The sequence below is a fragment of the Pistacia vera genome, unplaced genomic scaffold, assembly GCF_008641045.1.
Source record: "Pistacia vera cultivar Batoury unplaced genomic scaffold, PisVer_v2 Contig117, whole genome shotgun sequence".
Classification (NCBI taxonomy): Eukaryota; Viridiplantae; Streptophyta; class Magnoliopsida; order Sapindales; family Anacardiaceae; genus Pistacia; species Pistacia vera.
The window spans coordinates 601,165-618,636 of record NW_022195215.1 but is presented as its reverse complement, the minus strand read 5'-3'; the positions used below and the strand labels follow the sequence as shown (position 1 = coordinate 618,636).

The following is a 17,472-nucleotide window of genomic DNA, read 5'->3' as shown; positions in this document are numbered from 1 at the left end:
TGCACATATTACAAAAACGATCCAATGCGAATTCTTCAACAAATCTAACACATGTATTAGTCAATTTAAGCAATTTTAACAGATCAAAAAACCAAACATGCAATATCCAACAATCAATTCAGTTAATCAATCAAAATACTGTTAAAATATATACAATCAAGGCCCTAGGCTCTGATACCACTGTAAGTAAATCGATGGGTAGAAGCAATGGAAAATAAAAATTACTTCCAATCGATTACTCTGATTACCCCAAGATCAGGGTCAGATATGTATATATTTTACATGTTTAAATTGAAAAACAACAAAGATAACATCAATCCAGACAAAGATCAGAAATCTTACGCATGTTTGGATGCTCCTTCAAATGTCTTTGGATTTACTTCGCTACCGATTCATAGTTAAATTGAACGAATGATGATCCACATGAAGACAATCTGAAGAACCAAATAGGGATTTGTTAGATCCACTAATTGGCTTCAAGAATCAAGCTTGAATCAAAGAAAACTTTGATTCAAAACCAAGGAAGAACATGAGAGAAGGGAGAGAGGGCTACCTCTTTTTCAATAAAAAGAATTCAATCAATTGAATGAATTTCTTTAACACACATGCACTTTTATAGTGCTAGTGCTAAAACCCTATTCCCCTAAGGAATAGGCAAGGGCTTCAACCCTAATCCACCCTTGTATCCAAACACCCTTCTTATGGTATTTTATTTTTAACTAATTATTATTATAATTAAAATCAATTAATATTTTTATAAAATATATTAATATTTAATTGATAATAATAATTTATTTAAATATATGCGTACATATATTTAAATATGATCTCACTAATTTAATTTTAACATGAAATTAAATATAGGCAACAACCTCAGCAAATTTAATTGTACTGTGAGATTACTAAAATACATTTTTGTCCAAAAAGATGAAAATACCCCTTGCACAAAATGATTCTTAAATTATCTTCAAAGTGTGTGACCCGTAGGCTCCTCATCATACTGGTAGTGAGTAGTATCGCGATTAATACAAATTAATCATCTCACTACACATAGACCAAGATTGGCCCCTAGCAAGGCATCATGGCCACTCGATAGATTTAGATTCAGCGAAATAGCTACCTATCAACGATATGGTTACTGTGCAATCAAATCATTTCATCATCTACTATCTCATCGAGATTGAGGTATAGAAATAGTATCAACCTCAGTTATCCTTGATATCTTGGTATTCAGTTACTGGACCAATGACTGGAATAATAAATTAGATAGAGTAACAATTTAATCCCACTATGGCCACATATTTAGTGTCATTGCCATTTACTGAATTGCACCGTGAGATAACTTCTCCTATACTCAGGAGTGATGAATCCTTTGTCGATCCACCATAGTCTTGATACACTCCTCGATGCAGCCAATCATTACCGTATTGATAGCTCTGATAGAACTACGTAGGGCTAGTGTCAAACTACACCAATTGGTGCACAAGGCGCTCTAGTGATCTCAAGTCTAAGGATTACATGCACCACCATTCATTAAAGGATTTGTTCCATAGACACTAGAGTTATCATCTATATGGAATCCTTTGGTGGGTCAGTCCAGTGAACTTGCCTAGAGCAAGCGCCCATGTGTTGCACCAGGTTTAGGCAAACAATCTTGACAAGTGAGATCAGTCATTGTCTTTCGACAGGGTCATTCAACACTATGATAGCCTTACCGTATTATCTGTGCTCTTGGTCAGGATAATACTAGGGCTATGGAAATTTCTAGAATGACCACCATATGTGATCATAGGGTTCTCACTATCAAGATTTAAAATACTTGATACCCTTGTCACGATTCTACCATCCTAAGGACATGTATCAATACATATAACTATGATTTACATGATATAGTAGATAATGCATTTTTATTGATTAATAAACATTATTACAAAGAGTCAATTCCACAATAATTGATTGGCTCTAGGGCACCTGCTACTCCAACATTCTGGACAAGGCATCCGCCACAAGATTAGTGCTACTAGAGTAGTAATGGATTTCAAAGTGTTGGGGATTTGTTAAACCACTTTGGTTTTGGATTACCCATTTTAATGTGTAGCGGAATATTACCAAGTTGATTAAGAGATTTCCAGTTTTTATCCATAACAAACATAAGTGCAGAAAGTGAAGAACATAGCCATATACATTGGTTCGGCTAAATCCACTTTTAGCCTACATTCATGGGACCTTGTCCAGATCGAAGCAATCCACTAAGTTAAAAACACATTGCAAGATATAGTTCAAAGCTGATCTAAGTTACAGTAAAAAGAACTCCCTGTTCAACTTTACACTTAGCACCACACTTTGAATCCTTAATGTGTGGCAACTCCTTGGAGCTTCCTCTCACTGGGAACACACCCGAAAACAGCTTGTAAACCGCCAAGATTCAAGCACCGACGCCACGCACCAGCATCAGCAAAGGAACACATTCCAGCAGTCATCAAATCTTGTTTGATATGGTGAGGTTTTAGCACAAAATGGAAAATGAACCTTGAACCTTAAGAGAAATAATACTCTAAGAAATTCAGAGTAAAATGAAATAAGAGATGAAAAGGTTAGATTAATTTACGTAAGAAAGAGTATTATATAATGAAGGATTTCTCGCTCAACAATACAATGCCACATCAGCCAAAGAAGAGCTAACCCATGTTTGTCCAAATAAGGAAAGTATTCATTCTTTTGGTTTGGACCACAAAACAAATTGGGAAAGATAACTTTATACCCTAGGACCACTTAAGGACACATGTAAAAAAGGTCCTAAATATCAAGAGACAAAGATAAACACAATCTTTTTCTCTTTATCAGACATGCAACTCGTGTTGGGTTGCAAAGAGTCTGAAGCGAGAGTGTAAGCACAGACCGTTGTGCACACACACTCGAGACGAAACGAGCCAAGATATATGTCTGACAAACTGTGGGCACTAAGAATTGATGTGCACACACACAATAGATGAGACAATAAACCTTCTCCCCCATTTGATCGTTGCCTCAACAGTTAGTTGACTGTTGCTTGATGGTCAATGGACCGTTGGCGCTGACCGTTGAGGCAACAATCCAATTTCTTTCTTTCTTTCTTTCTTTCTTTCTTTTAATTTCATTTTAACCCTTATAGTTATTGTCAATTTCATATAAAATAAGGGGGTTATGGATATTTTTCAGGCAATTTGGGATAGGAGTTTTGGCTCGGGCCCTAAATGAGGGCATGGCCCTAGGACCAGTCCCTCCTCCTTGGGCCTGGTTTGATTCTAGGCCTCGGCCTTATAGGACCGGTCCTTGGGAGCACCAATCCTATAACCGGTTTTTTGGGCCTGGGCCAAAATTCCCACCTCTATAATGATAACCTACATTTTCCTAAAAGGAAAACAATATCTCTTATAACTCCTATAGGTATCTTAGCACCAAGGAAAGTGATATTAGTAGAATTAAGAGATAAATATGCTCTAGATCATATCCCAATCTAAAAGAGAAATAATATATCTTATATACCTTACCTCAAAGACTCATTACCTAATCTGTATTCCTCGCCAATAGAGGAAATCAATTTAAAGACAATCGCTCAACATTAACCTATATAAGGAGGCATAAGCAATAAAATTCCTAAATTGAAAAGGTAGGAGACTCCAATTCATCCTATGCTATTGGCTCTTTTAATTTATTTTCTTTCTGTGTTTAAAACCTAATTAGTAAAAATGTGTTTTATACGCGAATTATAAGGCTAGCTGTATAATTTGCATATAAAATACGTATTTACATATTTTATAAAAGCTATCGAATTATACGTGTATAATATGAATACCTATATAATTAACGAATTATTGAGGAAAAAAAGCACCCCAAAACGACGTCGTTTTAGTGGGGTTTGACACAAAATCACTTCTCTTCTTCGTCGGTTCTGTAACTCTCTACTCTCTTCCGCGTTTTCAGCTTTTCTTCTCTAGTTGTGACCTACGCGTGTCCTTTATGAATCTTAAGAAATTAGAAGTTGTGAGATGCGACGAAGAGACAGCCTATAACTGGGAACAATTCGAGGCCCTTCTGACAAATCTAAAGGTGAAGAGGTGAAAGAGGATCCCGACTTGAATTGACTTCACAATTAACATTTTTGAGAATTTGTTTTTTTCTTGTTATTCCATGCTTAAACAGTGAACATTGGTGAATTGTAAATTATTATGTTGGAATGATAGTAAAAATTATTATACAGAAAAAATACATGGAAAGTTTTGATGATACTCAGATGTTATGGCCATGCTTGATGATAGATCTCAATGTAAGCACAGAAACCCAGAAGCAGAAACCAAAAAGAAAGAAAGAAAAAGTCAAAGAGAATTAAATAAAGTGAAAGTTGGGTCCTTTGCTTCAAGGGTGGGATCGTGGGAGAGAATTTGTAAAAGAAAGAAAGAGAGATAATGTGAGTCAATTAAATTAATATTACAATATTATATATACATTATTTCCATACAATATTTCTCATACAATATTATATAGTAAAATGTGATTAGATAAAAGTTTAATTTTAACTTTAAATTAGTCAATCATATCTTGTCACATAATATTGTATGAAAAATATTATATGAAAATAATGTATGTGTAGTATTACTCAAATTAATATTAGATTAGAAGGAGAAGGTGAAGAACAATGCAAAGTGTTAAAACTATATCAATATTGTCATATTTTTTAAAATATATTATTAATAATATATTATATTAAATCCGTATATATTTGTATCACATTTTTTTATATTTAAATTTTATAAACGAATTTTTATAAACATATTTTTCAATATTTACCATATTATACTCATAAAATTTTCGTATCATTTTTTTATCGTACCCATATTTACTAACTAAGGTTTAAAATTCCTAAATTGGTGTAAAAAAAAAATTGAAAAATTGATGAGAGACTTCTTGTTGGAAGGATTCAATAAAGCGAACATTGTTTTCAGACCTAAAAATAAATGAGGGTTTGGAATTGGGAATGGTGTGAAAAAGAATTGGTCTTTTTGCTAAATAGTTATGGAGATTCCCTCTTAAAATAGGTTCTTTATGTCTAGAGGTGGAACAAATGGGCCGGGTTAGGTGGGTCAACCCTAACCCAGCCCATAATGAAGAGGGTTCAACCCGGCCTGCCATGCCAGCAACTCCCGGGTGGGCTGGGTTGCAAAATGGCAACCCGACGACCCGTGGGTTGCTATTTTGTCCTCTCTGCAGGAGGACCGCCAACCCGACAGGTTGCATGCAGGTTGGGCCACTGGGTTGGCTGTTGCCAACGGCCAACCCGTTGGGTTGACCTGCGGGTTGGCCGAAAAAAAATTTAAAAAAAAATGTAAAATTAATTTATTTTTTTAAATTACCCTTTTACTCTTGAAATATAGCTGTTTTATAGCCGTTGGAGGGGTCTTTTTCGTCATTTTATTTCCCCATTTTTTTTCTATAAATTGGCTTTAAACTCTCATATTTTTCTCACAACTCAAATTCTCTCATTCTCTCATATTCTCTAATCTCTATTCTCGCAATTATTCATTTATTCTCTTAATCTTTTTGTTATAAATTTGCTCTTATTTTAATTTTTATTAGTTTTTGTAATTTGCAATTCATATTTCCAATTTTCCAAATTCCAATTTCTAATTTCCAAATTCCAATTCTCTTTCTTTAATTTTTATTTCTTCTACATCAATTTTTTTTTTCAACTACAATGGATAGATATTTCTCTCCCATCAATTTCAATGATGAAGAAAACTATTATCCTAGTCCTAGTCCTAGTCCCGCTGATTTTACTATGAATACAAGAGAGTCAAATAGTCCCGCTGTCCCAATCCCAGTCTCAGAATCCGATACACCTCAAAATATGCCGTCGATTCCAACAGCTCCCGGTGGTTCTAGTAGTCGTCCTCGTAATCATCGTCCTCGTACAACTCCATCTCAAGTTGAGACAGGTTCATCAACTGCCGTCGAAACCGAAGACAGGCACACATCAGACGTTTGGGCGCATTTTGACAAGTTTTACGAGACAGAAAATGGCATTCAAGTCAAGAAAGCAAGATGCAAATATTGTGGAAATGTTTATAAAGCTGATTCAGGTAATGGTGTAATGGTACTAGTACTTTAAAAAAGCTGCTAATAAACATATTAATCAACATGGAAATAGAGAAAGCAATCAAACTCAAATAACTAATATGGGTACTACTTGGCGTTATAATTCTGATGTATATAGGGAATAGTTAGTTTTATATATTGCTGCAGCTGATTAACCTATTAATATAGTAGAAGATAAATATTTTGAAAGATTTATTCAAAATTCATTTTTTCTAGGATTTAAAAGTTATTCTAAAACTGCAACTAGAAATGATTTAATAAAATTGTTTAGAAAAATGAAATTAGAATTGAAAGATAAATTTCATACTTGTCATATTATGTGGCTCTAACTGCCAATATTTGGAGTGGTAGAGGTAAACAAGATTATATTTATGTAACTAGTCATTATTTTGATAATGAATTTAAATTAAATAAATCTTTATAGGATTTAGATTAATGGATGTGGATCATAGGTGTTAGAAATCTATAATAAAATTGTTGAAGTTTTAGAAGATTATGATATTATTGATAAAGTGATAAGTTTAACTTTAGATAATGCAGTTCTAATGTAAAGTTTAGATTTTTTTCAAATTAATTTCCTTTATATAACAATTTGAAGTTTTTCACCAACTTGTGCATGTCATGTTATTAATTTAATTGTGAAAAGGTAGAAAAACAATTAAACAAAATATTGATAGAATTAGGGAATCTTTAGCCTGGATTGCTGGTAGTAATAAAAAAAATGCGGAATTTCAAGAAGCTTGTTATAAATCAAATAGTCTCCTAGAACTTTTGCATTAGATATGCCTGTTAGATAGAATAGTACTTATTTAATGCTTGTTCATTGTTTCCTTATGCTAATATAATTAGTTATTTTGTAGCAAATAATAGGGTCCTCTTATTTGTTAGAAATGATTGGAAGATAGCTAAAGTATTTCATTCTTTTCACAAATGTTTTTACCAATCCACTTTACACAACTTTCTGGTGTGTATTATCCTACTAGTCTATCGGTAATACATACAATTAATAAAACTTCCGAGTTATTTACAAAAAACAAAGACAATAAAATTTACTGCACCAATAAAAGCAATGGAAATTTTTTTTTTTTTTTGAAATATTGGGAACCCATTCCTTTTCTTTATTGTTTAGGTGCTATATTTGATCCTAGAATTAATTAGCACGTTTAGAAAATGGTTTTACAATTTAAGTGAAAATTTACAAACCGAATCATATGTCAATCAAATAGGAGAGGTAAAAAATAGTATTTTCGAAGTATATTTCAATATGAAAATAGGTATGGGAACCCGCAGTCGCAAAGAGGCGAAATATCCAGAGAAGCTGTATCAGAAGAAGCAACAAATAAGAACTTATACTCTTGGAATGCACTGAATAGGCCGAAGAGGACCCGAATCCGAAGCACAACCTCCTCTTCAGAAGCACCAACAACAACAACAACTAATATATGTCCTCCATGGAGTCGTAGAGTAATGAACTTCACAATATTTGGCAACCCCCGAATGTTTCCAGCAGGTCACTTTGATATCTTAGAGTATTGGAGAGCCAGAAAATATTTTCCATTATTATCAAGACTTGCCTTGGATGTTTTCACTGTTCCTGTCTCAATCGTCTCATCCGAACAAACATTTAGTGCAAGTGGAAGGATTTTAAATGAAAGGAGGACTAAATTTGCTCCAAAAATGATTGAAGTCCTCACATGTCTTCGAGATGGGAACGATCGCCGCATCAAGATCAATACAGGTTTATCGATAATACTTTAGTAAAATCATTTCAATTTTGTAATATAGATATACAGATGAGGGAGGCCTAGTGAACCCCCCAAATTAGTTGTTTTGTAAAATGTAATTTGTAAATTAATTGTCAATTATTGCACTCTTTTTTCTTTACAAAGTTTTTCTCCCATTGGGTTTTTCTTGGTGAGGTTTTTAAACGAGGCAATAATTGTTGTAATTCTTATTTTATTTTTCGATAAAGATTAAGTCTAATTTTTCTTATATTACAATTTTATTGTATTAAAATTGAATTAATATTTGAAATGTTAACAAAAAAAAAAAAATTGAATTGCATTGAATTATTGATATTTGAAAAGTTAACTAAAAACAATTATATTATAATTTTTATTTGAAAAGTTAAATTAAAAAAACAAAAAAAATAAAAAAATCGGGCTAACCCCCCGGACCGCCGCCTAACCAAGCGGTTAGGGTTGGCGGGCCGAGCTGGGCCAGCCATTTTCTCCAAAATGGTGGCCTAACCCGGCCTGCCTTTGTTGGCGGGCGGGTTAGGCCCGGCCAGCCAAACTTCATAACCCGCCGCAGGCCAGGCTAGATAGTGTACTTTTCCACCTTTATTTATGTCACGCGGTGATGAGGAGCAAATATGTTATTTATAAAAATAAATGGGGTACTTTTTGGTTAAAATTCTTTCCTTAAAATGCTCTTGGAAAGTCATCTCAATGCAATATCCTAATATTGGAATGATCATGGGGATGGGAATGACATTAGATTTGGGAAGATAAATGGATAGGAGAAGCCATTAGGGGTGATAACCGATAAGTTTCCTCACCTTTATATGCTTTGTCCTAATATTTAAACTTTTCTGTTATCTCTTGTATGGTTCTCTCTACAAGTTCTGCACTGCAAGCCTTGAACTTCAGTTTCAAAAGGACTTTGAATGAAAGAGAAACAAGATTATGATTAATTTCAAAATGTAACCAAAAGAAAAAATAGAAAACTACAAAGGATGTTCATTAATTAACCATGATTAAAAATAATTTATTCATTAAAATTGTAATTTCATTATTACTTTCACCACACAATTACTTTTTGTAATTTCATACATCTTTTTTCAGAAAAAAAGTTAAATCAAAATAACATGGAAAAATAGAAAGGTCAAGGTCAATGAAAAATTAATAAACAATAGAAATCTTAAGCGGTAGCAACGCTGTGGAGGACGATGTCTCAACAGTAAGTCCAGGCCCGAATCCGAAGAGAACTCCCCATTCAAGACCTTCTCCTGTGGTCTTCAATCCATTTTCAGTTGATTTCCTTCTCATTTCATCCAAATAAAAACAAGACACAGCGCTTGACATGTTACCATACTCGGAAAGCACATGTCTTGTGGCACCTAACTTCTCTTCCTTAAGGCCCAATTTGATTTCAACTTGATCCAATATTGCCGGACCACCAGGGTGTGCAATCCAGAAAAGTGAGTTCCAATCTGAGATACCCAAAGGTTTGAATGCCTCAACCAAACTCTTCTCAATGTTCTTTGAAATAACCCGGGAACATCTTTCAAAAGGTGAAATGAAGCCCAACTTCACGAAGATGTCCATCAATAGCCCCATCACTGTCAGGCAAAATTGTTTGAGCCGTAGAGACTATTTCAAACATTGGCTTCTCAACTCCGACTGGATCAGAACCAACGATGACAGCAGCTGCACCATCACCAAACAGGCTTGACCCACAAGACTGTCAAGGGTGTCACTAGGACCACGGAAAGTAACAGCGTAATTTCTGAGCAGACAACAAGGACACGAGCACCTTTGTTGTTCCTGCTAAATCTTTGGCAAGGCGAAGAACCGTGCCACCGGCGAAGCAACCTTGTTGGTACATCATGTAACGCTTAACAGAAGGACGAAGACCCAAGAGCTTGGTGAGTTGGTAGTCAGAGACCAGGCATGTCAATACCACTGGTGGTGCAAAACACCAAGTGGGTGATTTTGGATTTGGGCTGACCCCATTCCTTAATAGCCTTGGTGGCTGCTTCTTTGCCTAGCTTTGGTACCCAACCACCACCATATCTTGCCTGGCATCCAATGAAGGCGCCATGTATTCACAAACACTTGGGTTTTCTTTCAAAATCTCTCATCAAGTACATGTATCGCTTCTTGATCATGGATTTTTCACCTGAAGTATATGACAAAACAAAATCAATTGAAATAATGTTAGGGAAATTATTGTGTGTATGCAAACGTCCCAAACATACTAATAAGGAGATGATGGGTAAATTATGAGGTCTGATGACTTACACATGCGCTTGAATTTCTCTTTAAGCTCAGTCTTGTGCTCACTGTTGGTAATACGGAAGTAATAATCAGGATGTGCTTTGATCAACACAGTTGAGGAGTTGCGGTACCGATTGCCATGACAGTGGCCGGACCTTCGGCACGTTGAGCCTGGAGAACTTCGTCAACACTCACCATTTTTCTCTTTCACGTAAGCAAGGGAAAGGACAAAGTATTGTATTTAAGGAAATAAAATGGTGTTGAGTGGATTGTTGTTAGTTTGTGGAGTATTATAGGAGGGAAGATGGCTTGGTAGCTGAATGTTAAGTGATATTTTATACAATAATTAAATCAATCACGATGCACTTGAGTTGGTGAATACATTTGTTTAATGTAAAGAGTTCAGATTTTGATGAGATTCAAACATATATTTGCGGCTTGTGACTTATTCAAAGAAATACCAATATGAAAGAGGTGATGATTGAAGGTCAATTTAAACATAGATGCCATATGAGACCTAAAATTTAATTAACTAAATTCCCAAATACTCGGTTCAGATGATAGTTTAAATCAAAGATTGACTATTTGACTTCAATTTATATATGGGTAGGTAGTAATGAGTTTAAGATTTAAACTGTCTACATTCAATCGGTTGTGACTGATTTTGTTGGCTACCAACAACAATTTATTATTAATATTTTTAAATTTTAATATTTTAAACTTATTTTTAAAATAAATTATTAATTAAATTGATTAAAAGCGCAAGGTCAAATTAAGGATTTGATTAGACGAATTTGTAGGTGCGGTCTTGTAGAGCCTAAAATTTTCGGTCTTCTTTTTTATTAATGAAAAAGAAAAACTAATTAGCAGCGGAATTTGACCCGTAATTGCAAGAAACAACGTGATCTTTTTATGTTCCTAAATAAACTAGTAGGAGGAAGCATCATTTCATTGAAGATCTTCGTTCTTTAAAAAATTTGAGTTTCTGAAATATAATATTTAAAATTATTTTTTAAATAAAATAGAAATAAGTATATTTCAAATTTGCAGGATTTGCCGTTCCAACCGCTAAGGTTGTGGCGTGGCTTCAGCAGGTTGACCATTTTTGCTCTAATGTTTAATACAAATTCATTATTGTGATGTTTTTATTTAACAAAGATATGAAATGGTTTTATGATATTATAAAAATAGATAAGATGTCATGCAATTGAATATTTCTATAAAAATATTAATTAACTGTTTAGGGTAAGATCTATAATCAATCTAGTTTGAGAACAGGTTTATTTGATTGGAAGGTTGGTGGTACAACTGAGTTTAGACCTGGTTTTTTGCACTTCTCTATTGTTAGAACTCAATAGAATACAACACGAACGGAAAAGAATTAGTTCTTTGAGGGAACTAGACCTCCTAAAAGAGTGTTTTAAACAAAATCGTCAATGCCTTTTATAATCAAGTCTTGATTTATATAAACAAGATTACAACGTTTAAAAAAAACTCTTCTTACTATAAAAAAAAAAAAAAAAAAGTTATTATTGTTTATTTCCATTTCACTTATCAAATATAAGATAATAGTGTAATTCAAAAGTTAAAAATTGAATTTGGTAATCAAGGATTTTTTAATCCCATCTAATCCCTATTAATTAGGGATTTTATTCTATCATAAACAATAAATAATAAATAAATAAAATCCTAATTTCATGCAAAATGTAATCTTCATTAAATCAATTCTATTTAATTTTAGCTATTTAGAATTCAAATATAGATCAAAATCTGATCTTTGGAAATTAGCTTTTTGACCCCTTGGAATTTTCATAAAATTTACACTACAAAATTTCAAGTTATGGAAACCTTTCAAAAGCCCCAAAACTTTCAATTTTGTCAAACAGCCCCCTAGATGAATTAACAAGACAATTCTCAAGGGGCTGTGTGTTTTGGCCAAAAATCAACCTTCCCGATATTGGATTGAGCAAAAATTTCATCAACATGTTAGCAAAATTCAGGAAAAAAAATCATCCATAAATTTTAACATTAAGGGCATCAAGAAACCAAAACACGGAACATGGTTACAGAGGATCCCAAAACGTCATTAAACCCTTATTAGCATTAAAACATCATAATCATTGGCTTTGATACCACTATTGGGAAACTTTGTGAGGATTCAACTAGGAGAAATAAATAACAAAAGCGTCGGTAACTTTTTCTTACTCACTCTTATTTTGTATCTCGTGTTCTTTATATTCATATATGATATGTGAAATTGTTTTTTTGATATATATATACATGCATGTGTTATTTGTATCAAAAAAACAATTACACATATCATATATGAATATAAAAAACACGGAATACAAAATAAGAGTGAGTAAGAAAAAGTTACAGACTCTTTTGCTATTTCTTTCTCCTCGTTGAATCCTTAGAGTACCCCAAGTATGGTACCTCTAGATCGATACACACAAGATCTCTCACTGATGGGAATTATCCCACTACAATGGAATCAAGAATAACTTCTATCTTGGGATGGTAGAGAATATTTGTGGTTAGGGTTTTCTTATAATTTTTCTCTTTTAATCTTATTAATAATGAACCCTTAAGCCTCCTTTAAATAGCCACTCAATATTGGATTAGTAGGTTATCCTAACATATCTTAGTCCAGTTTGTGTTATTCTCTGATTAATAAAGTAATAGAGAAACGTAGGCCCACTTGAGTGCTAACCTAATTTGAGTCCAAGTTCAATTATTAAACCCACTTATAAAGCCTCCTTATTTAGACCTAATTTTTAATTAATTAATTGATCAACAATTAATTAATTTATCCAATTACAAAAAAACACCATTTTTTCAAACTCTTTGAAAATAAAATCCTTTCAAAAACAAGCTTAAGGATATATACAACTTAATTAAATATAAATGATTTAAAATAGTATAGAATAATCATCATTTTATTAATGATAAAACATGATAAAGTTTACATAAATAAATATTACCTTAAACCTTACCTCTACATTGGTTTTAGAGCCCATCCACTAAACTTTACATCTATCATTGAGTTTAGAACACATACAATAATTGGGAAGTCCAACTTATGCGCTACTGTCCCCACCAGTTGGTGAGTCTTGAAAGGTCCATAATAGCTCGTTTAGCTCGTTGCAAGTTTCAGATTTTGTCAGATTTTGCCTCCTCGTTATGGATAGTTGCCGATAAGCTTGCCATCATACACCTTTTTCATTCTAGATTGAGCCCACTGGACGCTTTCCTTGATCTCATTAATTACTTTTCTCTTGCTAATTGCCTTGGTTGTCCTAGGAATATAGGTTAGAAGAGTGGGGGGGACTTCTACCATACAACATTTCAAAAGGACTTCGTTTAATTGTTGAGTGCCAACTAGTATTGTAACAATACTTCATCCATGTGCGCAATTGGAACCACTATTTTGCCCGAGAGCTAGTAAAAAAACATAGTTACATCTCTAAGGTTCTGTTGACACCTCACTTTGTCTATTGGTTTGCGGGTGGTGGCTTAAGCTGAAGTTGAAGGATGTGCAATTCAACCTGATTAGTTCCTTCCAAAGCAAGCCTGTAAAAGTTGGATCTCATATTCCATGCAACTGAAAATTATTATCAAAGAATACTTTTGCAACTCTACAATGGTATATAAGATTTACGAGGAATTTTATAAATTAACCAAAAAGAAAAGATAAAAACATTGTAGTTTTGATAAGTTAACCACGATTAAAATTGTAATTTCGTTATTATTCTCACCACTTTATTACTTCTTGATATTGTCATACATCTTTGAAGGGAAATAATATAAATCCAAATAACATGGAAAAAACAGAAAAGTCAATGAAAATGAAAAATCGAATCAATAAATGAAATCTTTTAAGCAGTAGCAACACTGTGGAGGACGACTGTCTCAACAGTAAGTCCAGGTCCGAATCCAAAGAGAACTCCCCATTCAAGACCTTCTCCTGTAGTCTTTAATCCACTTTCAGTTGATTTCCTTCTCATTTCGTCCAAAATAAACAAGACACAGGCGCTTGACATGTTACCGTACTCGGAAAGCACATGTCTTGTGGCACCTAACTTCTCTTCCTTAAGGCCCAATTTGATTTCAACTTGATCCAAAATTGCCGGACCGCCAGGGTGTGCAATCCAGAAAAGTGAGTTCCAATCTGAGATACCCAGAGGCTTGAATGCCTCAACCAAACTCTTCTCAATGTTCTTTGAAATAAGCCCGGGAACATCTTTCAAAAGGTGAAATGTAAGCCCAACTTCACGGAGATGCCCATCAATAGCCCCATCGCTATCAGGCAAAATTGTTTGAGCCGTAGAGACTAATTCAAACAGGGGTTTCTCGACTCCAGGCACTGGGTCGGAGCCGACAATGACAGCAGCTGCACCATCGCCAAACAAGGCTTGACCCACAAGACTGTCAAGGTGGGTGTCACTAGGACCACGGAAAGTAACAGCAGTAATTTCGGAGCACACAACAAGGACACGAGCACCTTTGTTGTTCTCGGCCAAGTCTTTGGCAAGGCGAAGAACCGTGCCACCAGCAAAGCAGCCTTGTTGGTACATCATGTAACGTTTAACAGACGGACGAAGGCCTAAGAGCTTGGTGAGTTGGTAGTCAGCACCAGGCATGTCAACACCACTAGTGGTGCAAAACACCAAGTGGGTGATTTTGGATTTGGGCTGACCCCATTCTTTGATGGCCTTGGTGGCTGCTTCTTTGCCTAGCTTTGGGACCTCAACCACCACCATATCTTGCCTGGCATCCAATGATGGTGCCATGTATTCACAAACACTTGGGTTTTCTTTCAAAATCTCCTCGGTCAAGTACATGTATCGCTTCTTGATCATGGATTTTTCACCTGAAATATATGACAAAACAAGATCAATTGAAATGTATGAATTCTAATTTTACTAGGTTGGTGTTATGCTGGTATCTGGAAAAGGTTAAAATAATTTTATATAAAGTAATAAGTGTAGCTGTATAGTTTGTGTCATCGTAAGTGGGTGACAATAATCTGTCCATATGTTTTCAATTTGTTTTGAGCGAACATTGGGTTAGATATGAGAATTATCCCCTATCCAAAGTACGTTAACCCAAAAAAAAAAAAATCCTTTGCCTATTTTAGTAGATTCAACTACCTAGCTCATTTATATTATAATCTTCTCAAACAATTATTTAAGTGTATTTTGTTCTTTCTCGAAAACTAATCATAAAATTGACCAAAAGAGATTAAAGAGGAGAGAGCCAAAAAAACCCTCAAAGATCTAATATCAATCTCTCTACTATATGCATGCAAACGTGCAAAAGCAAATTAATAAGGAAATGATGGAGAAATTATAAGGTCTGATGACTTACACATGCGTTTGAATTTCTCTTTAAGCTCGGTCTTGTGCTCACTATTGGTGATGCGGAAGTAATAATCAGCATAGGTGCTTTGATCAACACAGTTTGAAGGAGTTGCAGTTCCGATTGCTATGACGGTGGCCGGACCTTCCGCACGTTGAGCCTTGCGAACATCATCAACGCTAACCATTTTCACTTTCAGGTAAGCTAGGGAAAGGACTCAGTATTCTATTAATTTGCTAAGGAAATTAATAAAAATGAGTGTTGTGTGTCAAATGCTGTTAATTTTGTGAGTATTTATAAGAAGGGGAGAAGGGTTGGTAGCTGAGTATTACGTAATATTTCTCCAGTCTTGTTTGCCGTTCTCAAACTATTTTATATGTTGAGGTCATCAACGGCAACTGGATAAGACCTAGCAAAAGGCTTGTGACTTATCCCATTAAAATCCCAATATGAAACAGGTATATGATTCAAAGAATTGGTCAGACTCAGCCATAGATGTCAATTCCAAAATTGCATTAATTAGATGTGGTTCTTTCATACTATTAATTTATGGGTTTAAGAGAAGGCATTCCTTGTTATAATTTGACTATTTGACTCGTAAGCAAGAAGACAACTAGATCATTTATTCATGTTTTTAAATAAACTAGTAGGATGAAGCATCACTTCATTGAAGATTCCAGAGTGTATTAGAAATTTGAGTTCCTAAAATATTAATATTTTTTAGATAAAATAGTAATTTGCTGTTCCAACCGTGAAAGTTCTGGCATTGGCTTCGACAGGTTGACCTTTGAGGAATTGGCAGTGTCTTTGTGGATCTCTCGTCCATGATGTACTTATCTCAATCTCCTCTTTCATATATAGTTTTATATTTTAGGCTTTGTTTGTGATTGTTTTAAAATTAAATGTCATTTCTTTTATATTTTGGATTAAAAATATGTGCAGCCACATGCGCTCAATTGATTATTTTATAATATTTTTGAAGCTTTTCAAATATTGGTTGCTTCAAATTTTTGTAAGTATGTATATTTATTACGCTTATTTATTAAATGAGTGTGATCACAATAAAGGTTGGACTGGAAACGCGTTTTTGACAGAAGAAAGGACAAGGACAGACAGATAGTGCGTCGGGAACTGAAACGGCGTCTGATGGCGCCGTTTCAGCTTTGAAGGATGTGAATTATTCCAGAGAGACGCCCGCTGGCTATGGTGAATGAAAGTGAAGACATATGGCGGAAAAAAAAAATGGAAAAATCAAAATAAATGAAAATTAGGGGAAAAGAAAAAGAATAAAAGGCTGGTGGAGCTGAATGATTTTAGTGACCGACAAGTGAACAAGGATGACTATCGTTTAGACAATTGCTGATATCATTTTGGCGACTGGTAACGGAGAATGATTGAATTTACTTACGTGATGGAGATGAAGGCCTTGTTTGGGGCTAATTGTTTTGTTTATTGTCGGATTAATTTCTCTAAATAGTTTATGTGGATACGATCTCCAGTACACTGACGGCAAATTGACGACGTGGTAGTCATATGGCATGTTGTATACATATTTTATTTATTTATTTTAATATTTTTTATTGCAATAATTTGTATAAAGATGTATGAATAGATAATGATAAAATCACATTAAGTTATTGTTGATGCAAAAATACACAAACTTAAGTGATCCGATTGACCTTTGTCGGAATCAGAACTGATGTGTGCGTGATTAGGGGTAACTAGCAATATGTAAATAAAAAATGTAGTAAAATGAATGGCAAGAGAGTTTTTAAAGTGGTTTGTCGAGTTGCACTCTTAAGCCTACGTCTACTGTTTTTATATTTGTTGTGAGAGTTTACAATGACAGTCCTAGAATAATTTGCTAACCCCTTTCTCATCATTGGAGGGGGTTTATATACAGATTTCGTACAAAGGAAAGAGCAAAAATAAAGGGATTACGAATAAGTTTGAAATGCAACTCCGATATTCTCGCGAA

General features: G+C 34.3%; 1 protein-coding gene and 1 pseudogene across 1 annotated transcript; both read right to left on the bottom strand.

Annotated features, from left to right (window-relative positions):
- Positions 1–9,010: 9,010 nt before the first annotated feature.
- LOC116105690 lies at positions 9,011–10,420 on the bottom strand (annotated as a pseudogene).
- A 3,453-nt stretch (positions 10,421–13,873) lies between these two features.
- Positions 13,874–15,785, bottom strand: LOC116107510 (chalcone synthase 1-like). Its single transcript, XM_031393782.1, has 2 exons — positions 15,504–15,785; positions 13,874–15,006 (listed from the first exon to the last, which is right to left on the bottom strand). The coding sequence occupies exons 1-2, from the start codon at positions 15,679–15,681 to the stop codon at positions 14,012–14,014; spliced, it is 1,173 nt and encodes a 390-aa protein (XP_031249642.1). The 5' UTR covers positions 15,682–15,785; the 3' UTR covers positions 13,874–14,011.
- Between the last annotated feature and the right edge of the window lie 1,687 nt (positions 15,786–17,472).